Raw genomic sequence first — 25,841 nt, forward strand, 5'->3', positions numbered from 1 at the left:
ATCAAAAACCAGGATCTCGTCGGGATTTATGTAAATTTCGAGGGCCTCATCAGGGATTTGCGCCATCGAACGTTGTCTCGGCCGCCAGAGCGTGTCGAGACGGAAAACCTGGCTGAAAAGACGCGGAATGTAGGTCATTACCCACTTATTTTACGAGGAGGGAATGAAGGTTACAGTCGGAGCTCGCGAAAGCTAGATACTCTCGCTTGCTGGAGATTTAGGGTATAATTATATAGAAAATATGATGTATTTTGTAGATATTCTGTGTCATAATCGAATTATATAGAAAAATCGATTTGACTTTTGGTCCTTGGATATTAGTTCTGATAAATAGTATCGAGATCAACGTTTTGAACAATTTATAGATATATACAAAAATATTAGATATTCTTTTATTCTGATTGTAAGTTTTGATTATATTACATAATTTTTCTGAGCAAATTTATTAAAAGAAAATATTTCATGCTAAATTTTCTTACATTATTATTATTGATAAAATGATTAAAAGAATGTGCAAAAATGTCAGTCTTGAAGCAATACTATTTTAATATATGTTGCACTTGCTTCTTGTAATTTAATTGTTGAAGGCCTCCCGGTTTTCCAACGAAAATTTTAAACTCAGACATTTCAAAGATCTGTTGCATTTGCGTTTATAATATGTTAATTGAAAATATCCCAGTGTCCTAACGAAAATATCACACTCAGAAATTTAAAAAATCCTTTGGGTTTCATGATACATTATTTGAAGATTTCCCAGTTTCCTAACGAAAACCTCAAACTCATAAGATTCAAAAATCTGTTGCATTTGCATTTTATATTATAATATAAAATTTCCCAGTTTTCCAGCGAAAATCTCGAACTCATAAAGTTCAAAAGTATCTCTTTTAAATCGCCGCACAAGACGTACGCAAGTACTTCACTGTTTTCTACATAATTGTCCCATTGAAAATTGATTTCTGCGTGGAAGTGAATAAAAAAGGTCATTCGATGCGTATGCTGCACAATAGCGCAATTTCATTTTATTTTCCTGAATACTTTCTTCGAATAATAGTTTTTTCGCTATTCATGAAAGTTCCGACTCCGTTCACAACGGAGCTTTCATCGCGCGCGCGCGTTCATTCGCGCTCACGGGGGAGCGTTACGCAAAATTCAAGTTCCGTGAACGTTACTCGTCCAACGAGGAGCGATAAGTACAAAGTACGGATTCACCTTCCAGTGCATACTGACGGTAACTTTGTATCACCTTCTCGAGCCGCATTTAAAACGCTTCAAATGATAATTCGGAATAATCGCTGGTCCGGGTTGACGCATTGTCCCGCGTCGGGTCGATCGCGTAGAAAATTCAACAAAGCGCCGTTTTGGATTGCATTCATTATGTATGAACTGTAAAAATATTGTACGTCGTGGAATAAGAGGGAAAGAAACTGAAATGAAAATTATACTGCTCATCGTTTCAATCCGACGTGCGAGGTGAATTTTAAATTCTTCATTTCGTCGTTGGGAAACAAGTTATATCAGCTAAAAAGCAAACGAACTTTGTTGCGTGCACTTCTTTCGGACGAAAATTCACGTGACCAAATTTTTACTCTGCGAGGTTCTTCATAGAGGGTTGTATTTTGTATTCCAGCTTTTACGTGGCGAAGAAACATTTGCTTTCAACGTTCCAAGCCGTTTCTTTTATTGCTGTATAAAGAAAGATGTTTGAATCTGAAATTAGAGTCAACGTACATTTTTGTGATATATTCTTGTCACTCGTGTGAAGATTTGGAGAAATAGTTTCAACGTACAATTGTTTTACAGTTCTTACAAAGAAATTTAGAAACTTTTGAAATTAGCACTTAGTTCTGAGATTAGATGTATAAAGGGATAACCTAATTAGACGAGCAATTAGATTTAATCTGAATTTACGATATACAATGAATTAGCAATAATCTTTCTTTTTCAAGATACAGGACGATTGAATCTAGTAGCCCGCCTAAATTCGATTTCCCCTGTTACAATAATATAATTTGAAATTGCATTTTGGATTCACTTACATTCCATATCGGTTCCACGGGAAATCAAGAAAGTACCATTACATTTATTGCATCTTATTCACCTGTTAGGAACAAATGCGAACAAACAATCTCAAGGCTTTATTCCCCAAAAACATGATCGATATTTCCAAAATTTCTTTCATATTGAAACAGGCCAAACAGTAATGCATCGCGAGTGCAGTGTAACGTTTTGCTTTACAATTCGCAATAAACGTAATGTACCAAAATGAAGGAGCAAAAGTTGCAATCTTTTGAAGTAGCAGATGACGTTTTCGAAATTTGTCTGTTCAAATTTCAAATTCAACGTGGAACAGACCAAGTGTTAACGCTCGTAGACAGCAAAGTGATTATGCACTGCAGAGTCCGCGGCATAAAACAATGTCCCGCAGCGCACCATCCATGCGGAGATTTATTACATTCCAGTTTCTGCTCAGCGATGACGCGCATAATTCCGTCAATGGTTCACATTGAAGCTACATGTTTTTGCGATTGTAACACGTACTCTTTGGTATAATTGCACAGAGTCAGAGGAGTTCTCTAATTACGACAATCTAAACCGTGACGCTAGAACGGAAGCCCGATAGAAAATACCTGGACGCGTCGACGAAGTAAACCGTGTTCACATAGAAAAATAAATTTCGCCGTCGACGCGACGAAAGGAACACATGCGTTACAAAAATAAAACGCTGTCGCGGTTCGTACGGTAAACTGTTAATTCGCTCCAGTCAGCGATGGGACCAAATTATAATAAACAATTCTGACGAACGATAGATTAAGACGAACAATTCATTTCCATGTAAACAATATTCTCTATCATTAATGTGGATTTTTTCAACTTTCTCAATTCTGTCTGTTGGGAATATTTACCTTGTGTTTCACAAATTTTCATGCGTTAGAAGTGTATGATGATCCGCGAATGAATTTTTATAATTAATTACGTTTTCTAATTGAAAGATACAAATTATTGTGGAGAAGTTTGAAAATATTCATGAGTACATACTAATTTCGGTGCATAAAGTACTCATAGAGGATTATTCATGATTTATCTGGTCCCATCACTAAAATCACTCGCATCGTTCGAATTTGCTCGAAATTTCCGATTTTTATTTATACGTTGTTCATATATTTCACACGTTAAAAGGAAGAAAAGTAAATTGAAAAAAATATACGGTTTTGTATATAGCGTGGAAAAATATTAAATTCCATAAATTTCGTTTTGTTTGCGTTTTCCCATGCATGCACATTATTACTCGCCGTGCACGCGAAAAAAAGTGATTATCAACGCTTTATAATTTAACAGAACCACATTAACCAGCTTTCATTATTAAGCGAATTAATTGTGCCGATGGGAGTCTTGTTCAACAATAAAATGTAATTACCAAATATTCGAGAAATAAAGTTACAAACTCCCCGAATGTTTTTGACACTTTAATTATCCGACACGTTATCGAGATTTTCTGGAACCTCACACATTGTATATACCTGATGAAAATATTTAATACAACGCGTTTTCTTTTATAAGTAAAACAGAAACATCCCTTAAAATTAGACATTATTTAATGCTTTTAATTTTCAGCTCAGTGATTTATCAACTTCAAACGATATCTAATAAATACAATATTCTTTACACAAAACTCAATTTTAGAATACTAAGAAAAAATTTTCTTTCTTAGCAAAATTATTGTTTGCTCGGCCAACTAATTATAATAAAATTATTTTACATAATACCAAATAAGAAAAATAATTCAGGAGTTCTATAAATATTTAATTGTTCTGGTTTACCTTTATTATATATTACTGGCTATGGCAAGGGAAGTAGATCAATCGTTGGAACCGGAAAGAGATTATATTCGCGTTTACCCGGTCCATTTCATCGGAAAGATTTGAGTGCAATCTGTATTGGAGGTTGTCAGTTGGGACCGATTCTCATCGACACTGCTTAATTGCTTCAAATATAATTCCCCTTTGAAAATCACGCTCTTCCCGATATCCGTGTCGAATCCACCGATCGTCGGAGACACGCGGATCGTTATTATCGCGGGCATTACGTATGTAACCGATAGGATTAATCGGAAATCCGAGCGAATTGAGGCGACCGATGACGTTCTGCTGGATCAGTGACAGCGTGTCCCATCGAAACGAAGCCCGCAATATTTCTTTTTTCGCTGCTCCCATATCCGTGTTCAAAGAATGGCTTTAAAGAAAGAGGATTTAAAATTAATTTCAGAAACCATCCGATTTGTGGATTTCTAGCATCGGTTTTATATTATATTTATAATTTAACAATGAACCTGATAAATACAAATGTATATCAATTGTGAAAAGAACATTGAACCTTCTATTATATTTGGTTTATCATAATACTGTTTTTTACAATAATATTGAAATATTAGTTAAACAATAATAAAATTGTATTTTCTGTATCCCGAATCAATAAAGGTAAATTATACATATTTAAGTATTTAAATATATTCTAATAATTTAAAGTTCTTTTTCATTCAAAATGTAAAGAATAATCAAGTAGAATTCGGTGCAGATAATTTTAGATTCTGTTTTCTTTGCGCAGAGATCAATGAATTCAAGTGTACATTCTTCTATAACAATCTTTGCCATTGTTAGAGAATAATATTCGACGTGTCCACTTGCAAATGGCTCACAATAATAAACTTTCCAAGTGCACGTGGACCAGTGAACTCTAGGCCACTCTCATAACTATTGAATGAAAAATTGGCAGGAGGTCTGCTTTCATGTGGATTCATAGCATTCGAGCGCCGGGTATACATATATAATCATTCAACGTACTCGCAACAATAAACCTTCTCACGAGATGAGCCATATTTCACTGCGCCTTCTTTGCTCGCTAAAGATGAACTATCCTCATTTTCATCACTTTCATCAGCAAAACGGGTGTCAATAAATCCTTCAATAACCATCTTCAAGTATGAGATAGAAAATTTATGATGCACACATGCACTTGGCTGACTCGACAGAATACGGATGGTGTAATCGATAAGGAGTTATTCTATAAGAACGGACAAATAAAAAATGTAGAATAAATTTTTCTCATTTGAAATCTCATTTTCCAAGAAATGGAACACGTTCATCTCTAATTTTCTAAAAAAAACTTCACAAATATACAACTGTCGTTCCACGTTTCTTTAGCATATTTTCATAAGGAATAACTTCTCGCCAATTATACCATCTCTGTTCATTCTATATAATTTCCAATTTCAAACTTTTGTTTCTAAGATTGAAATTGGAATTCGAAAATAATTTCTTCTCAAACAATCGATTTCTCCAATTTTCTGTCGTGTATTTCTTTAATTCCAGTCATTTTCACAATTTTCAATCTAAATTGTCTCAACAGAGGAAACCTCAATAAAAAAGTGTTATTCTTTACTTTTGATTAATTTTACCAAACAGAATTACTCGATTGACAATTAGAAAACTTCAAAACGGTCTACACATTTACAGAAAGCCTTATAAAATGTGAACAGAGTAGCAATATGGAGGCCCGCCAGGAAGACGGAAGTCCGTGAAAGGAGCAGCGTGAGCATCGACGCTCGAATAATTTTAATGAAGGTCCTCGGGTTGCATTGGCTTGCATTCGACGGGCCACGTCGGTCGCTGACTTCCAAACGAAAAAAATGAAAACGACTCGCTCCCGAGAAAAATGAAGAAGAAGAAGATGGCTGCTATCCGTGGAATTGTCGCGTGGAGACTATCGACACGCTTTGGGCCAGCTACGACAATAATTAACGTCGCTCGGGAATTGTGTGAATACACCTGTAAGCAACACGGAACACGCACGCTACACGGTAACACCGGTTTACAAAAACGACGGGCACACGACACCACACGCGCACACATTTTGCGACGCACACACGCACACGCAGCATCGGACTCACCACCGTCTTGTTCGTCGTCAATGTATGTACAGTCCTCGATTAATTATTGCTATGGTACATTTATACAGTCTAGACGCGTACAATAGGCCGTACGAATGAAAGTAAAAGCGTTCGCAAGTCCTCTAGAAAAAGTCGAGTCTCTAACGGCGGAGAGAAGCGTTGCCCGGGCTGGCGATCAGCGACAAAATGGCGGCCAAACTCTGTCCCTGGCGCTAAGGGACCGGGATTTCTCGCGCTGAACCTGGTATAGATGGTTCTTTCGTTAGTCGACACTTTAGTTTATGTTTCATTACCGGATTTCAACGTAGTACGCAGTTTTTGGGTGGAAACGTGAGTAAAAAGATGGACTCTTAGTGGAGGATGGGAGGAAATACAAAATGGATATAGTAAACTTTGAAATTCTTGCGTGTTTCTTTAATTTTAACTTAGTCTTGCGGTGAAGGTGTTGAAAATGAAAAGTTTCTTTTGTGCCTGGTAGTCAGAATATAATAGAATATTTTGTATCATTTGATTCTGATTGAAAATTGAATCGAATACTTTTAGGAAATTTGTTGAGAATTGATTGCGTTTCGGATCGAAGGGAATAAATGTGTGCGAATATTGCAGGGGAATTCGTGACAAAGCTGTTGGGGTGTTTTTCAACGCAGGATCTGTAATTAGAGCGTTCGTTAGTAATTTTTACGCGAAGCAACTCTGTGGACCGAAAACAGGTGTGGTGATAATTACATCTTTACGCACAGTTATTTCTAGCCCGCAGCCCGGCACGCTTCTCTCGTTAACAATCTCATTGTTAATAAGTATTGCGTTACAGATAATACAGCTTTGTTGTCTTCTAATTACACCTAATTAGCACTGGTTGCCTTCAACCTATGATTATGGTTGACAACGTATTTACAAAGTCAACGCGTGTTCGGAAACCCCGTACGCTGATTTGCCGCCAGTCACGTGACGTCGCCATCTTACAAATCACCGCGGATCTCATTACTGATCGTTTTCCTTGTTACAAAAGCTTCCGTCGTTTTACAAAAAAATATTGCTTGCCTTGAACAATTTGATTTACAATCACAACCGATCAATCGGTCTTTACGGATTGATCGTAACTGTCCTAGCGATTTCGATAATGTTCCCCTCATTCAGAAATAAAACATACACCAAATAAATTATTTCTCGAAGAGCGCTGAGACACGAAATTCAAGAATTAACAAATCAACATTTATAACAATAGACTGCGAACGTGCATAAAAATTCACGAAATAATAATTACACAAAACATTCATTTTTCTTATCAAATACCTCGTAACATCGAACACAAGCAAGAAACTTCCTTAGGTCTAACGAAAATTGTATTTTTATACATTTTCAACATTTTATTTATAATATAAATGTATAAAGATCCGCAGTCTAGTTAACAGAAACGTAGAATCGTATTTTCGAGGTTCAGCTGAATAAAATATACCAAAACATCGAAACAGCAATTGAACACGTTTATACAAGCATTTCGGTAAAAACATATACGTCACGGTCGTATGTGGATGCAATGTAGTTGCAACGTGCGCGTAATTGCCCGAAGACGGGCCTGTAATTGAAACCAGAAACATGACTGGCGCGCAAACAGCAGCCAAAGTCTCGCTCGAACTTCCTCTTCCGCGAAGTTCGTCGTTCACGGAGGTGGTACGCGTTTCCGGCACGTGATTCCCTGTCGAAATTTGCAATTTCGCGCGTGCCCACGAAAGACATAGATGTGTGTATGTAGTTTATCGTTTTCTCCCCCCGTTTCCGGTTGCCGACAGCCGCCGTGTCGTCGGTCGTCACACCGAGCCTCGATATATAATTGTTAATTCATTCGACCAACGAATTTCGTTTACGAGTTTCCCGGTCGTGCGCGGAATCCCTTGAATCGTTTTCGTCGCCCGTCATCGAACGACGACGACGAAATTTGCTTCCTGTTCGCCACGAGTCGTCCAAATACTCGATCGTGAACGTGTCTGCATTCTGTTGCTCGCCGTTTAAACGAAATTTCAACAGTCCTTCCATTTCTGTGAAACGATTCGAGCAAATATTTCACATTGTCAAGCAAACTTTTGGAATAAAGTATCATCAGCGAATTTGTACACTTTACGGCAATCCCATCGCATGAGATAAATGTAAAATAATTAAATTTTAATTTAATTCGTAAATAGATTCTATATTTCAAATATTTTTCCATTCAAAGGACTCTTTAATTAACTTAGCAAATGCTAATCCATTGGAATTTCAATATTTCAAAGTTTTAAAACTTAATTGCTACATGAATCCCTGGAAATTTATTACAAAACTTTTATTCCATTTTTATGTATGTGATCATGAAAAAGAATACCATTTTCATTGTACCAATTAAATCATGGTTTTCCAAATAACAAGCTCAAAAGCTTTTCCCAGGGAACAATTAAATAGGAAAAAAATATGCCCGACAGAATTCAGGAAAACCGAGCACGTACCGGAAAGGATCGTACGGTTCCCAGTAAGAGCGACATAACCGCACATTCATGGCATGCAACAAAAGCTCACGTTCCAACTCTAAAACGGCGTCCGTTCGTCAATCAAAGTCGAAGCATGGGTTTTCCGTGACGCGTTCAATTCGGAAACGATTCGGGATTCCAGCTGGTGTTGTAAAAATGAGTCTTTAGCTAAAGCTGTATCCGCAACTCAAGCTTTAAGAGGTAGAGCTCTTAGAACTCGAACACTGAGCTGTAAAAGCTGAAGTCTTAAATGCTCCAATCTTTACTTCGAAGATTCAAGCCGTTCATTGCTGTATTAACACTACCCGTTAACATAGCAATGGCAGTATAATGTTAACATAGCAACAGTTGATACGGTTCGAGCATGCAGGTTTGAGCGTTGAAGGTTCTTAAGGCTCAGATCGAGCTTTCCAAGATTTAAGGTTAAACTGTAAAGCTTCCAAGATTCAGTCTTTAAGGTTGAACCCTAAAGCTTTGACAACTCAGCCTTTGGGGTTAAACTTTGAAGTTTCAAAGACTCAGCATTAAGGTTAAACCTTGAAGTTTTGAAAACTCAGCCTTTAAGCTTAATTGTTGAAGCTTCGAGGACTCAGCACTAAACTTAAACTTTGAAGCTTCGAAATCTCAGCATTTAAGCTTAAACCTTGAAGCTTCGAAGTCTCAATAACAAGGCGAAACCTTGAAGTATCGAAGACTCAGCACTAAGGTTAAACCTTACAGTTTCAAAGACTCAGCCTTCAAGCTTAAACCCCAAAGTTTCAAAAACGCAGCCTTCAGTGTTAAACTTTGAAATGCCAAAGACTCGACTTATGTACAACAGTAATTCCAGCGAGTTGCCCGACCGGTAACCGGTCGCTCAAAGAGATCGACCGTAACGAGGGGACTGATTGCGATCCACGGGCAGGAAGTTCCTAGGAAGGGCTTAATTCGAGTCCAGAAATGCATAAAATCAGTCTCAAATACCGTTTGCACTCGTCGTTCACACCGAACGGTCCGCGAAACTCGCCGGCCAAGGCCTATGTTACACTACGGGCTAATTAACGCGTGTCTAATAAATCATCCGAGCGAAACGGCCGATCGAGCATAATCGATTTTATCGCGCGCGGACGGCGCGAACCGTGCGTCCCTCGTTGAACACGGAGCTGACGCGTTCGTTCTGTGCGATGTGTGCGCTTGATCGACACCGAATTTCGCGCGGCATCGCCGCGATATGGCAGACACAGCTCGGATCAATTTCCGGCACCCAACGGTGGGAATATGGAAGTGCTTTTTTCAGATTTTCTTATTTTTGCGGCACTTTCAGGTGCAGGACTTTTAAAAATTTTGAAAATATTAGGGAAAGCATCTTCTTTAAATTTTTTAAATGAGAAAGTAGTTGGATGTTAATGAAATGTTATGACACTCGAAACTGTTCTTTATAACTGAAAATAATGTATTATAAATCAATTTTGAAAATTCAACATTTCTTGTTGTTAATAAATTGTCAATCAGGAATGTCTACGTGCCTCGTTTTACAGAAAATTACCTTAGCTATTTATCATCAAAAATATAATCATAGAACATATGATGAAATATATTCCAATAACGCTTTTATAATCACAGTAATAGAACTCACATTATAATTTATATTTTCTTATCAATTAATCTAACAAGCTACATTATTTAATCCTTGATTTACCAATTAAAATTTCGAAATTACTTGGTTTTCACGATACCTAAGATGTACATAGTGCACGCAGACTTCCATGACTAATAGTAAACCACAGATACCTCGCTATCAGTACCAAGCACGAAGCTTCATAAGTTGAACGATAACAGACGACCAACTCTTCGAAATCAGAGAAACTAATGCAACGTATCCACATAAGAGTAACTCTCGAGAGTAGCACGATATTAAGCCAACAAACAGCGTAACTGAGTTGGAGTATAGAACTAATAACCGAAGAGTGAGCGAACTAACGAACATAATTCATAAGTCCGGAACTTATGTTGCCTAGCACGGATCTAAATTATTAATCAAGACTGTAGATGCAGAAAGTTCCGAATTCAAGCCTTTCATATAGGCTTCACTATAAATTTCTCGGAACTTTCGTTATATCATTAAATAACATTTTTCAAACTACAGAAATAGAAGGCAAATCCTAATTCGACCCGGTATTCCGTTTTTCCGAGCAACCTGTGGAACAAACCGAATTCTATTTGCGCGACCGTAAAAACAGGGCCCTGATTAAAATTTTTATATCACCGGTTGGCCGCTTAATTAAGCGGCAAATCAAATTTCCCCGTCACGAGGAGCCAATTAAGGAAACCAACGAGCCGATTATTAATTTCACAGACGCGAAGGTGCGGATCGCGTGGCGTCCCGCTAACTCCCTTAATTGAGTGTGTGCAGCTAATTTTTGCGCGAGAGGCTGCCCGACGAAAAATAAAAATCAGGGGAGAAAGGGAACGAACGCAGGAAAAGGGGGCAGAATTTCAGGTGTATTCATACGGCGGTGAAAAAGAATTTTCGCCGAACGAGCAACCGCGTAATTGGAGGCCTGTTCCGCCCTTTGATACCGATGAGCTGCTTGATCCTCGACTAAAACACATTTCGCGTCGCTGTGAACGGGAATTAAGTTGATACACGCACACAGAAACGCGCGAGTATAATTCCTCGGCACGGTTCGCGCCCTCCATTTTCTTTTCCAGTCGTTTCTCTAGGCGGTACTCTCTGCGCAACAAAATTTTCTCTCCGTTCAAGTGACTCGCTCGCAAACTTTCCGGCTTGCTTCTTCGTTCGAACCATTCGAAATCTAAGCTCGGGCGGTCATTTTCTAAGGTAATCTCGGTTTGCCGCTACAAAAGATTCCGTAGCTCGCTATCGGGAACGATGTTAAGTAACTATCGCCGCGAGGGAATCTTTTCGCTGCTCATGATCACTGGTCCGTTTTACTTTCTTTGTTTCCATCGTTTATTTTTTTGGATGATTTTGTTGGCGGCGATGGAGTTTGATGAGAATGGTAGTAATTCGGGATTTAATGATTACAATTGATAGTTTAATGCGAGTGTCATTTATAAATAAAGGACTGTAGCTTCTGTTCACGTTTTATCACTGTGGTGTCACAGATTGAGAGTGCAATTTCAATGTGCATGCGCTGGGAGTGACGTGATCAACCATGGGCTTACATGGGCTTTCATATATTGTTGGCTACAGCGATTTAATAAATAAAATTAAGGCTCTATGTCCTGTAGGAACTTTAAATTGCTATTGCCAATAAGACACTACTATGAACCAAATACAACATGATTTTTCAACATTTAACTTCATTCAATTGAAATTAACCATTACGCGCAATGCCTTAATGACTGCAAGAAACACTTACGTCTATCATCTGTGTCATTCATAGAATCTAGTAGCATCTAAAATACAAATGGCAGTAAAAGATAAAAAGGAGTTGGTTTAGGACATAAAGGATTCACAATTACTTCAAATTACATTTCTTTCTTTTAGCCGACGTTTATTAATATTTTTCTTTTCTCACTAACAACCAATCAGAGTATATACTATGTGATCGGTATAGCAGTCAATCTCAAAAACTCTCTCAATCACAATAACCATCAAGACCATTCTCATCAAAACCCATCGAAAGATGTTCGAAATCCTTGCACAATGGAAGCAGCGCGTTATGTAAAAATCATTTCTCAAAACAGCAGACTTTCAAGAGGCTCGTAGCAGTGATCGCGAGTGGTCGAAGACAATGTCAGCGAACAGGTGAAAGGAAAAGCAAGGTAGAGCCGTTCCTCGGCCGCAGATAGTTGGGCGACCGTTCGGTCGACAAGTCGATACCAAATCCTCTCATGGATCTCGAGCAATGGCGTGTTCGGTGCGACTGTTCACGGGGGTTTCTCTCGCTAGACGAACTGCGAGGGCGTTTTCCAGCAGCTCGCGCAACACGGTAGCGCGCTCTTCAGCGTGTCCTTGAACGCCTCGCGGAAGTCTCGGTTGAAGTACGCGTAGATCAGGGGGTTCAGGGCGCTGTTGAAGTAACCTATCCAGAAGAGGACGGACACCACCGTGTCTGGACAGTAGCAGGCTTCGCCGCACAGGGACGTCGTTAGATACCTGGAAAACACCAACAAAGTAATGGATTACCGGCAGAGTCGTAATCAGCTCCTTCGTTTCATAATTGAAGCAGCGGATTAATAATAATTATCGGATAATTGTGTTTTAATTAGGTCACTGGTGGACTTCGCTGCTTCGGAAACGTCGAGGACTTAATGGATCGCTGAGTAGGGAACATTCGTAAGAAGATTCTTTATCTGATAATTTAAATAGTATACTATTCACGTAATCATTAAGCAGTAGAATGATAACTACATAATTGTGTTTTAATTATTATTTATAAAAAGTATCGAAAATACTTATTAACCCTTTGCACTTGAGGGGTGACTCTCAGTCACTATTTAATTTGATATAACAAAATTAGAAAGTGTTGTGTACATAATATTAAGTTTTGTATAATGCATCAATATGTAAAATATTTATATAAAATAGCTCTGTTTCTTAATTAACGTATGTTTTCTCATTAGTTCGTTTCGAATATTGTCGTCTATGTCTCATTGGAAAGTGTCGAATGTTTCTACTGAAAAGCTTCCGAGTGCAAAGGGTTAACTATTGTAAAGTTACAGTTAATAAGCACTGAATAATTATTTATTGGAACAAGATATTGTAATGCGAATATTGAGGCGTTAGGGTCACTGTTCAACATAGATAATTAAAATTCATAATTTGATTAATCGATTGATGTTTATTATTCAAGGAACAGCGAAAGCAAATTCGAAGTTTCACGTTACTACAGCTTCAACTTTTCTTATTTACGGGACGCTGCGCCGTCCGCCATCTTGTATAATCCGAACACAAACAGTCGCAGCGTCTGCGAGACGTCCCGCGTGGCAGCGTGTGGCGCAACTTCCACGAATAATTTCGTTTTATGAGCAATTTGACCGTAATACTTTGAGGCGATATCGGCGAGCGTCGTCCGGAAACGTTTACGCTGACTAATATCCATATTTTCGGTCACTGCGCACGAGTTATTTATTTTGGAGGCGACGCCGACGCCACGGAACGTCCTACGGACCAGAAATCCCCCAGCTCCGCGAAGCTAATCGAGCAGCGGTCCTGCCATGATTTGTGGCAGCCGTCGAACGCGTTCGCATATGTTCGCGTCTGCACAATAATGCTCGTCACGCCGAGCATGCCTGCAAATCATTCAAAGTCTCTGTTTGTTCGGTCGTTCGGTTAAATCCAGATCCGCGGAGCATAACCGAAAATTTCGTGATATTGTTGTAAAACGGTTTTGAATCGATTACGGAAACAAATGAATTGATAATATCGGCGGGACGTAATTAGACGCGCCATGGGAGTTAATGGAAATTTACACTTTCATGTGCAAGCTGGGAAATATTGAAAATTAGTTTGTTTTTTTTCAACCGATCAATGTTGACAGGAAATAATTATAACGAAGCTTGTATAAATTTACATTTTCGCTGAGATATTTGGAAATGGAATTAGAGTGGATTTGTTTTTCTCCGTCGATGGTAATGGTAAGTTAGGAGTAAGTATTAGTTCTAGGAAAATTGGAACTGAAACATTGAAGAAAATGGAATGAAAGAGATGCATTGATTTTTTGAATATCATTCCGTGCGTCATAAATTTAAATAACGATCTGCGTAACATTGAATCGACTTTTCCTACGTAAACCGCGGTAATGCGTCAATGTATTTAAATAGCGACACAATAAAATGCATTATCCGATGCCTGGGTAGATAAATCTGATGTAAATCACTTGACTGTACTTCTTAGTAAATTATTCATTAACTGCTCATAAAAATGACAGGTTTCAGTTTTCTCGTTTTTCAATTTTTCAATTTTTCAATTTTCAAAAACACGTTCACGCCGGCGCGTACCGCCGGTGGCTCACACTTCGATATCACATTAGACAGCGTATACCATCAAACATAAATAAAAAGAACTGCCATATAGTTGAAAAGTAATTTACTTATTGACAATTTAAATATTGTCTAAGATCTTTAGAATTTCGCCGTCAGATAAAAAAAATCACGAATTACAGCGTGGACGTGTTAAATACTGCAATGAACACTTGAAGAAACCGAAAAACAGCTTTCGTTACAATTTTGACAAGGATCACATATCAATCCTATCAAACAAGTAGTTCCAGCGTGAACAAGGTGAAGCTGTTGCCATTCGATTCTTGTAGACCTACATTTGTTGAAAACAAACAAAATAATAAACGCTCGGCGGTTCCAGTGTTAAGAGCCGATGCTTCAGCCTCTGTCAACCGTATTACGCGTGCAATAAGGAGGGGAGTGCCATTTCCTCGGCCGCATTGCTTAGCCAAGCAAATAGTTAGACTGCGAGTCCGCGGGATGCGCTCTCTCCACGGGATGCACTCAGCTTTGCATTAATAAAACATGCGGCTGGCTCAGCTTTCGCGAGTATTCACCGGTTCTGGAAACTTTGGCGTCGATGAAACGAAAGCGTCCCGAACAGCTTGCAGCGCGTTCCCTGATATATCGTGCGCGCCGAATAGACGGCAGTTCCGCTTCTGTTTTTCACGGAAAATCGACGATCCCTTCCTCCTTCGACCCCCACCCCGCTCCCACCGTCAGCCTGGTTACGCCATTCGTTACTGAAAGGCTGCGGAGAACGAGCGGAAAAATCCTGGCCGCGATGGAAAGATTCTAAAGAACGTCCCTTCTTCTTTTTCCTCGGTTTTTTCCCTGTTCGAGTATCGCCGCGCTGCCATCGAATTTCAGCGAACTTGGTTACTCATTTGTTTTAACACGTTCGCGGACGATACAAATTTTAATGAGCCGCAAAAGTAAAGAAAGTGGAAATGCTGTACTTCGAGGGTTGAAGTGCGTAATAATTTGAAAAAAAATTAGGGCTATGTAAAATTACATGCACGATAGTGTGACTTATTTTGAATGTTGCTGCGTTGGTTTTGTATCACAGTGAAAATGAATGCTGTAGTATTGACGTCTGTGAACGCGTTAATGAGGAATGTCGGGGCATTCTTCTCGTGCTAACGAATTTGTGCTTCTTGGGAGTATTTGGATTGTGTTCGGAATGGTTCGGTGGACTTTTTGGAGTTTTGTGGAACTGTGGAAGGACTGATAATAAAGTTTGTAGCGGTATGTAAATTAGCAAGCTGATTGTGTATTTCTTCATTAAAATAGTATACTAATGCGACGAGGTATTATTAAAAATATAGAGCCGCTGCTGTTTTAAAATGCGTTGAAGTCAATTCTGAAAGGAATTTTTGGTTTCGTTTCCGGGTTACCAAGTATTTATCAACTTTTCAAGTAAAATTTGATTTAACACCACCATATTACATCTGTATAATTATTACTTGTTTAAGAATAATACCCAAATCGAGTTACTATAGCTCATTGAATTAAACGATGATTATTTGAAAACATTTCTACAATATAAATAATGTTACTTAATGGGATGACGTTCAACTAGATGAACGTGCAATAGTAATAATAGAACTCAATCAAATGGTTTAATAATATTATATTGTTTCCATTTTGTGTATTTTGCTGTATAAAACGTGCTGCATTCAATGTGTTAAATGCGAGCGTTTCAAATTAAATCTCTACTCTAAGATGAGAAGAATTGATCAGGTACAGGATATATCGCTTGTCCAGCGACTGCTTTGTGCAGCAACAATGAGCGACCCAGGTCATCGAAGATTCTTCTTCTTCTTAATTCATATAACGTCAACGTAAACACACAACATGTCCGCCACAGCGCTTTACCGTTGTTAATTAATGTCTCGTGTCAGAGGAAAGGCAACAGATACAGCAGATATTAATTAACGGAGATAGATTAGCGAGCGAAAATCATAATCTATGTGAAAACAACATTTTGTTTGAAACTACTTAAGCTTCCGAGATATACGATGTTCTCCGCTTACCAAAGGAAGAATGGCAGCCAACAAAGAAGGAACGCGCCCATTATTATTCCAAGCGTCCTCGCTGCTTTGTGTTCGGCCCTCCAACTTTTCGTTTGTTGTCGTATGGAAGTACCTGAGAAACAGAAATTTTCGTTACCGGAAAAATATAAAGGAGTTGGAATATTATTTTTAATTCACAGATTTGTAACGTGTCCAACGAGTTTCCATATGCTATTTGATAAAATATTAATAACTCCATGAAATATTATAAAGTATCCTGTGAATATAGATTTGTGTATATATATTTTTAATGAACTATTATAAATATAAGCATACACTATTAATATTTATACTAATATACAAAAGATCTCGACAGCAAGTTATTATAATAATTGTATCTAGAAATTTCTTATCGTTAAAAGGAATTGTTTAATTGTTCACCTAAATTATAGCATACATTAATTTTGTAAGCAGTAATATTGCTTTAACTATACATAAGATTATTATTATCGTACTGTAATAATAATAATTATTACTCTACTGTTATTTATCAAATTAAACGTGTACATCTGTGTAATAGGAACAAATATTAATTCGTGTTACTTCTCTCGCCATCAATTTTCGAAATGTTATTATTGTATTGTAATAATAATAATTATTATCGTGTTATTATTTATCAAATTATATTCGTGTATTTGTGTAACAGAGACAAATATTAGTTCGCGGTGGTACTCTCGTAATCAATTTTCGAAACGCAATGAGCAGCTTATTCATCACAAGAGGAAAAGAATGATGTTTAAGCTAGCGCGATTAATCACGTTTTCCCGTTAAATTCAATTCTTTTTATTGTTCCCGGTGAATATCGATAGAAGCGGCGAACGACGAGCCGGGTTATTAATATCGGCGAAACAATAAACGGCACGCGATTGTGCGTTGAACATTGACGAACCGCGGTGGTAATTAATTTCATTTTCCACGGGACACCGAGCAACCCTTGAAGAAATCGAGCACAAGCGATTCGGTTAACACCGAACGGGTCATGCTCGGTTTTAAAATTTCATTTCGAATTCTGGATTTTCTGTTGTTCAGTTAAATCTCTATCGAATTCTTGCGTTAGGTCGTGTGCATAAAAAAAGTAAATGCTTTGAAGTATTCAATATAAGTAGAACAAATGATAGAGTTTTTACACATAATCTTTTACTAATCTAAAGTAAATAACATAAAACATTAGCAGAAATTAAGACAATCGAGTGGTACACTTAAAGTTACAATAGTATTTACATGATGTCTGTAGTAAATATTATTAATAAATATTATTAATATTATTAAGTAAATATTATACTAAATAGAATTATTAGAATTAAATAAATATTGTTTCTACTAAATGTTATTATCTCTGCTAAATAAAACTATGAATGCATAAAAATTAAACAAAACTATTATTTAATTTTTTAAATAAATATTATTTCTACTAAATGCTTTATTCTTTACGTATATAGAACCGAGTGTTTACTCATAAATTTCATAGTAAAAGTTTCTACTTTTTTTATGCATTCTTTTGGGTCAACTTAATGTAAAATATTGATACATTCAATGTGAAACAAATGCGTTCATCGTTGGTTTTCCGCTCGATGTTTTCAGATCTGTTAATTCGGTCGGCAAACGTTCCCGCGCGTTTCCACGTGGCGCGAAAATCGGTGAATATTAATAAAGCTGCATCGTCGGATGATAACGTGGTTTTCTCAAGGTCACCGATGGAATTCCAACGATCGCGTTTGATTGAAATGGTTTTGGAATTTTGTTCACGCGCTTGCCGATTATTTAATGATATTCTGTTCCACGTTTCCGTTGAATTACGCTTGTAATCCGAAAGAGGAAATATTTATGAAATGTTTCTCTCTTTATGATTTTTTCTGTTTTTATACACCTTGCGTGATTTTTATTCAAATTGGAAAATTTAAAATTGTTCCTTTTACCTTGTATTTTTGTAACGATGTTTATCGATAAGTACTGTATGAGTGTAAAATCGGAAATACGGTGATTAATAATTCATTAAAAATAAGCAATGTATCATATAAAATTACCGTGCAAAAATAAATATTTATTCGTTTTGTCGCAAATGTAGGTTTAATGATTCAGTAGGCAAATTAAATAAAATCTTTATTTGTATATTTTACAATAGGGAACCTAAATTAAATTACGATTAATATACTTTCTCGGATGTTTTCTCCAAATCAATTTCTTTCAACAGTTCCGATTCTTCGTACCGAACCATAATTCTTCGAACTTTTTCCGAAATCTCAAGCTTCAATGCTCTTTCTAACGATCTTCGGAATAAACGACACGCACTTTCCGAGCGCTCGGATTACGATTCGCCCCTTGAATTCCTAATTAGAATTCGCGGAGGATGCATTAGCTCCATTAGCCGCGAACCTATTTTTTCTTTTCGACGCTGATCTTTATCACTCCCGAATCCCACATCCTTTCCATTCCCTGTGTCGCCAACAGGTAATCAGTTTTCTACATTCAACCTCCATTTCCCGTGATTCTTCACTTCGGTATTTTGATTTAATTACCATGAGCGATGCACTTAACGAACATTCACGCAAGGCGGACGATAAATGCAATTATGATATGCGAATTCAAATTTTTTTAATAAAACGATCGCTGGTTGGAGAATCCATGAATCGTAAAAAGATGATATTGGAATGCTCTGGAACCGTACGCCCACGAATTAAGCTCATAACTTTGGCTTGATTATTTTCTACCAATATAGGGTGAATGTATTAGAACTTGGACTTTGTTTTCAATGCTTGTATATGGAGGAATGCCAGAGTACAAATCAAAATATTAACAAAATTCGTTATAGTTCTATTGTATTATTAATTATATTTACGTATTTTTTTTATTGGTCATTCTTCATATTAAAGAGATAACATTTTTTCTACAGTTCTGGCTTCTATAGTTAAAAATGAGGAAGATATTTGACCAAATATTTCAATTACAGTAACAACAAAAGGCTACAGTGTAATAATCATTGTATAATGCAAAACTCAAAACTGTAAATCATATATATTTAATATTACACAGATATACAAGAAAGTAACGAAATTTCACTAAAAAAAATCAATAAGCACCATTTCTCAATTTCTACAAGTAAAATTCGCCACAATCTCCTACAAATTCTCTAACATTATTTCTACGCTGTTGTTCTATCAACGAAGTTCTCCAGCGCCACATGTTCCCAATTATTAGATCAATCGAATTCCCAGCATTTCCCAACTTTGAAATCCGTTTCGTCCCTTCACCAACAACAACCAATAAAAGAATCCGCTTGGAACATGTTAACACATTGTCAACCGGCAACTTTGCGCAGAAGCTATCACATGCACCGGTTATTACTACATAATTAAATATGAAAGTGAAACAATCTAAATAAACTTCAATACACTTCATTTATACATGATGAACTGAACTGAAACGTTGGACATATCTCTTATGTAACTTTGAATATTTCGCTTTTGCAATATTTTATACTGTCCCGCGTTTCAAAGACAATGACTGTTACAAGTGCAAACATGAGTTAACTCGTAACCGGCCAACAACGTTTGGGCATGAAAACACGAGTTAACACTAAAACTACCAGACGATTCAAAATAACACCTTCCTGACTTCTCCTTTTCACAGTTATTATAAAGATAACAGATGTTTTCCTGATAAATTATTAAAGAAATTCATCTAGCAATACGCAAACTGAATTGTAACTCAATTAAACTATCAATAGATGCACTCTTGGAGTTTCCATAGAGAAATTTCAAAAATTCAATTTAATTGCTCGATAGTTTTAGTGTTAACTCGTGACCGGTTAACGATGTGTTAAGTACAAAGGAATATTTCTCACGAGAATTTCATCGAAACTCGTCGGACCTCGCTTCGCTACGCCCGCTTATAAGAAACGTCGTTCAAGACGAAGGCTCTCGCGCGGCGTGTCCGTCTAAGAACACGTTGCTTGCCGGCGGAGATAGCAAATTCATTTCGGCGGGACGATATCCAAGCGCTGTTTAGATAATGCGAAGTGCCAGAATAGGAAGGCAGTCGTTGGAGCGAAAGCTGAAGGGTTCGCGTGCCTGAACGCAGTCAGGCAGATTTAGGTTGGCTGGTCGATGCTCACCGGCTTCTCCGTTTTCGTGGCAATCGATGCGCTCGTCTATCAAGATGCAAGAAGCGTCTGCCCTACGGCATGCCCGATTTAAGTGTACACACGCAATTAGCTGCCGGCCTATTGAAGACGCGGACGAGCCACCGATCCACCGAACAACAAACCCCTCTCAATCCACGTGATCCACGGTTTCGGAATTGATTACGTTGACTGAACGTTGCACGGGATAACGTTTCTATATAACGTACTATGAATTTCGAATTGTATACGAAATCTTGATACCTTGGAATTTCGTTGCATCTGAAGTTCGACAGTTGATGGGTAATATTGATAATTATTCGAGTAATGCTAATTGCAGTTGGTATTGGTGTTATAAAAATGTTGACAGTAATCATTGTTGTAGTAATGTCCATTATTATTAGTGTTACGGAATAATAGTAATTATTACAGCGTTGTTAATAGTAATTACTATTGTTATATTATCAGTGATTATTGTTGTTGTTCTCACTGTAATTATTATTATAGTAATATTACTGCAGTAGTCACCATTATCACAATACTTATGTATATAACCACATACTTAAAAAATAAAATTTTCTTTGTTTCATTGAATGCGAACATCCACAATTCACAAAAATTCTCCTCACTTCTGTCAACGAGTATATTCAAAAATTCATTACCACGATTAATTGAACTCAATCTACTCCATTAGACAGAACTACAAACTTACGTATCCCTATTCTAACTTCCCAAACAAAATTCCGCAAATAATTCAACGCCATAAAACCGCCATTCTGTCCAAGGATCTTAACGTATATTATATGCAATTTATCACTTCAACTTTTATCCCTCAGTTCCACTTTCCAGCTCTTATCGCCCTTCAAAATTTCACTTATCAGTGTCGCTCGTACCCTCAAATTAATTCGCGTAATTGAGGTCTTCCGACGCGGGATAAAAAAAAGGAAACCCTCGAGAAGATTGCGGCGCCAAGAATCCATGGAAAGCTCGCCCCCTCAATTTCCGGTGAAACGAGGTGTGCTCCGATCTCTCGGAGCGTCCTCTTGAACGGCGTCTCGCAGCGTCGCCCTAAAAAATTTACTGCCGGGAAACAGGGCTCGCGTGCCGCCGGAAAAACGAACACCTTTCCGTCCCCCCGAAGTTGTCCAACGCGGCTGAAAACTTTACGATACTACAGTTGTCCCTGGCTCCACGAACCGCGCGCTGGAATCGCTTGGCTGAACTGCTCTTCCAGGATTGCGAAAAAACGCGCACGCCAACCTAATCCGCTGAAACTTCCCGCGGTAAGCGGATACAGAACTTTTTAACCCCTTAACGGACAAATCTTCTCGGTGTAGAAGACTGTTCGAAAAATTTCGGTCGAGTGTTAGCCATTTTTTCACTGAATTAGCATTAGAACTACCGTGCCCGTTAAAATGGCAGGTTTCAGGTTTCTTATTTTGCTGTTATTGATATCTGGAAAGGGTTAAATATCGAAAGATAGATAGTTTTGCTTGAATACTATAAATGAATATACGAAGAAATCGAAAAAGATCTGTTATATATTCGATTAGATAATTCATTCTATTATCGGTTAAATCGATTATACATTAATCCTATTAAACAGTAGTTCTAGTGTGAACAAGGTGAAATTGTTGCCATTCGATTGTTGGTGACATTGATTTTTCAGTTAGGTATAGAGGAAAGACAAATCATGGTTTTGAACTGTAACACTATCTACCAAAATATGATGAGATGAATTAGAAAAGTGCAATTGTTTTAGTTGCAAATGACAAGCTGTTCTTCGTTTCCCACGGTATTGCCATTTAGATTTTGAAATATTTTAACATATAAATGTAATCCAATTTTAATTATGTGTAATTAATAATATTCAATATTTATTTACTATGTACTTTACACCTGATCATAATTATATTTTATTATATATATATATTTATTTATTTATTTATATTGTGTATATTATATATATTTTTTCGACAAAATTCAGAATATAGATGTTTTTAATTTTGGCTGATTAAAACGGCCAAATCGGTCAATGTGCACTGGTACACGTATGCACCCCGCATCCGTTCTTGTTCTCGTTGAATTTAATTCGCCGGGTGTACCGCAGTTGGCGGACGGTGTTTCCGTGTGTTGCATCGAGCTTGTCGCCCTCATCCCCTCTTGGGAATTTCGTTGGAGTGTAATCCTCGAGGCGGATGAGTTCGTGTGAAGTGTATATTACTTTCGAACTACGGCGCGTCTGCGATGAGCAATCCGAGTTTCCTTTATTTTTGTTGGAGCTGTCCGTGACGGTGGGAACGGTTATCCAACGGTTGTTGCGTAGACATGTTGATTATGTCCGTATTGAACATTTCGAGTAAAGAGTTTTTTACAGCCATACTTAATAAAAAAGAATAAAACAGAATGTGGTTTACTACTTCTCAAAAACTGTAACAAACTTAAGTATTTCTCCTATTCGATTTACTTCATTCATTTATTTCCTTCATTACTCCATACTAATTTATTATATAATGTAACATTTTCTTACTAAAATTGAACATAACAAAGTTAGTTGTTTCTTCTGTTCGATTCTATTTTATTCATTTTATTTACCACTTTACGTACCTTGATTAAACAAGATACCTTATTAAAACTAAACGTGTCCAACAAATCTCACAAACCTTCCAAATCCCTAAGACAGTGTTAATATTAACCCTTTGCACTCCGTAGGCGCCTCTCAGTCGCCAATTGATTTGACACAGCAAAATTATAGAGTTTGACATTTAATATTAAACTTTGTAGAATGCACCGACATGTAAAATATTAAAATAAAACAGCCTATTTCTTTAATTTATATGCGATTTCTCGTTAAGTCAGTTTGGAAGAATGTCGTTGGTATTTGATTAAAAAATGTCGAGTATTTCAAATGAAAAACTTCTGGAGTGCAAAGGGTTAACAAAACTGTTGATATGAATCTATTCGACAGCCACAAAGAATCAGAATCATTTCATATTAACAATGAATTGCCAGAAATAGGTTACTCGCGGAAAACCAATTTACTTTACCATCGCTTCTACCTTCAAATTTGAATCCTTAATACCCATCATTCAACGATGATAATATTCATTGATTCATAAAATTCAATTCCATCGTCAGATAACCGCTTCATTCACCAAGAAGATATTTTAAGGGCCCTCTTTGCCAACGAGGATCTCCTCTTGGTCATTTCTTAGCCGAAAGGATTATCCGAGGCCATCGGGCGGGACTTACACGTCCCATCAACGGAACTTGTCCGTTGTCCTGTCTAACGGGCTGAACAATGCGAATCTCGACGGTAATACCAAGTAGGCGCGCGCCTCGAATATACTTACGACCGTCCAGCGACCGCTGGACAAGGGGAATGTAATCCTCTTTGAACGAGGGACCGCGAAAGTGGGACACACCGGCCCTTCTTTAAACTTACAAGCGTGCTGCGCCGCGAAATTTCTCCGAAACAGCCGTTCCGGCGCCAATTACAACGCTTTATTACGCGATCACGCCGCGCGCGCCGCTCGCAATTGCCGCGGTTTTTCTGCTCGTGAATTCCGATCCGCTTATCGGGTTTCGGAAACTTGTCCCGGTAATTAGCAAGTTGTCCACGGTCGCAAAAGCCGACAAGACGCCATTTTCTATGTGCAATCAAAAGCAAAAGGGTTTTCGTATATTCTCGGACTGTATCATGTATTTTGTTGTTTATGGGGAAACATTTGGGAGATGAGAAAAATAGTTTCTTTTGTTGGATATTAGTAATTGTTAATTTTTTATGGTGTTTATGTTGGGAACAAGGGTTGACTGCGATTTTATTAGAATTATTGAGACAGCCCATGTGTTTATTCGTGTTTTTATTTCGTTGGGGTGATGAGGTTTGAGAAGCTGGAGATTGTGAGTAGTTATTTGAAAATTGGGAAAACTGCAAATTTTTTATGAAGGTATATATAAACTTGTGAAATATGCAGCTTAGAAAAGCTGTAGATCCATTTACGAAAAAAATGGGAAACGTTGAAAAACAAATAGAAATAAAATAAAAATTGAATTTCTATAGTTCACAATAGTATTGTAATAGTATCATGATACTATCAGTACTTTCACAATAATGGAATAACGTTCTTTGGAACATGACACCGGCGAACTATTTCAAACGCGTAACTTTACAATTAAAATTCCGATCGCCAGGTACCAACAGTCGGAATTTTCCACTCAAAATTGCCGTTAAATTCTCCCAGTGCATCATTGTTACTTTGAAGTTACGCAATAATCTCGTTACATCGTGAATCCGATGAAATTGCAACGGATTAAAACACAACGCCAGAGAATCTTCCATTCCTTTGAAATCGGAGTCCGTCAATTAACCTTCGTATCATGGAAACATTTCCTGCGTCGAAAATTAGCTGATGCCTTTGTCAAACCAATCGAGTATAAAATTCATATTTCAAACTAGTAACATATTTTACGCTTGCACTGAACGAACGGTACATGTGGACATTGCAGAAGGTAGTAAACCGAAAGGTCAAAAGGAAACCGAGGAATGGTCGAAGCGAACTTTCCTTTGACACTAATTCCAGTAAACCCATCCGTATGAATGAAAAATCCGTGTAAATAATCGTTCCATGAATATCACAACCTTATATAGTATAGTAGAGAGCGGAAATAATAGAGGGATACAGATACTACATAAATATGAATCTTCATTAACCCATTTGCATCATAAGGAAGTATGAAAAAGGTGATAGTGACCAGGAAAATTGAGCATTTATACACGCTAATGATGCAAATGTGTTAACCAGTTAACTATTGCGACTTCTTTGAAAAATGTGTACTCTGATCTGTGTACGTGTTCATATCTACAAATAATTTTTTCAAGAATTTTCATTCGAGTAACGTATACTTATAAAATTGGATGTTTTAACAGTAAATATTCCCTTAACTAGTCAGCTAATTTTGGACGAGTATATTCCTCACAATACAAATCCTTGCCATTGGTTAAGACTAAAGGCTGAAAGTATATATGAACTAAACAGGACAACGCCTAAGTATAACAGACAATACATAACTTCTTGCTTCGACAACCAACACATGACTCTGTACAATTTATTGCCAGAAAGGCCAACACTCTACTCCCCAGGAAAACTACTTTCGGCACTCACCACTCAAAAATCCTGCTCCCTTACAACCATTCTTCTTACTGACATTCTCAACAAACTCTCAAGCATACCACTTCCCTCCGACCGTTACAAATT

At 37.5% G+C, this 25,841-nt stretch overlaps 1 protein-coding gene across 5 annotated transcripts in view; it reads right to left on the reverse strand.

The window, feature by feature from the left end:
* Positions 1–994: 994 nt before the first annotated feature.
* LOC116427659 (octopamine receptor beta-1R) overlaps positions 995–25,841 on the reverse strand; it is a 181,527-nt gene continuing 156,680 nt past the window's right edge. For all 5 annotated transcript variants that reach the window (XM_076372122.1, XM_031978253.2, XM_031978255.2 and 2 more), the window contains 2 exons: positions 16,428–16,539; positions 995–12,547 (listed from right to left, as the gene is read on the reverse strand). In XM_076372122.1, coding sequence (XP_076228237.1) covers positions 12,337–12,547; positions 16,428–16,539 — 323 coding nt within the window. In that variant the 3' untranslated portion in view covers positions 995–12,336. The remainder of the gene's footprint in view (positions 12,548–16,427; positions 16,540–25,841) is intronic.

This window comes from Nomia melanderi, chromosome 1 (assembly GCF_051020985.1).
Source record: "Nomia melanderi isolate GNS246 chromosome 1, iyNomMela1, whole genome shotgun sequence".
NCBI classification, from domain to species: Eukaryota; Metazoa; Arthropoda; class Insecta; order Hymenoptera; family Halictidae; genus Nomia; species Nomia melanderi.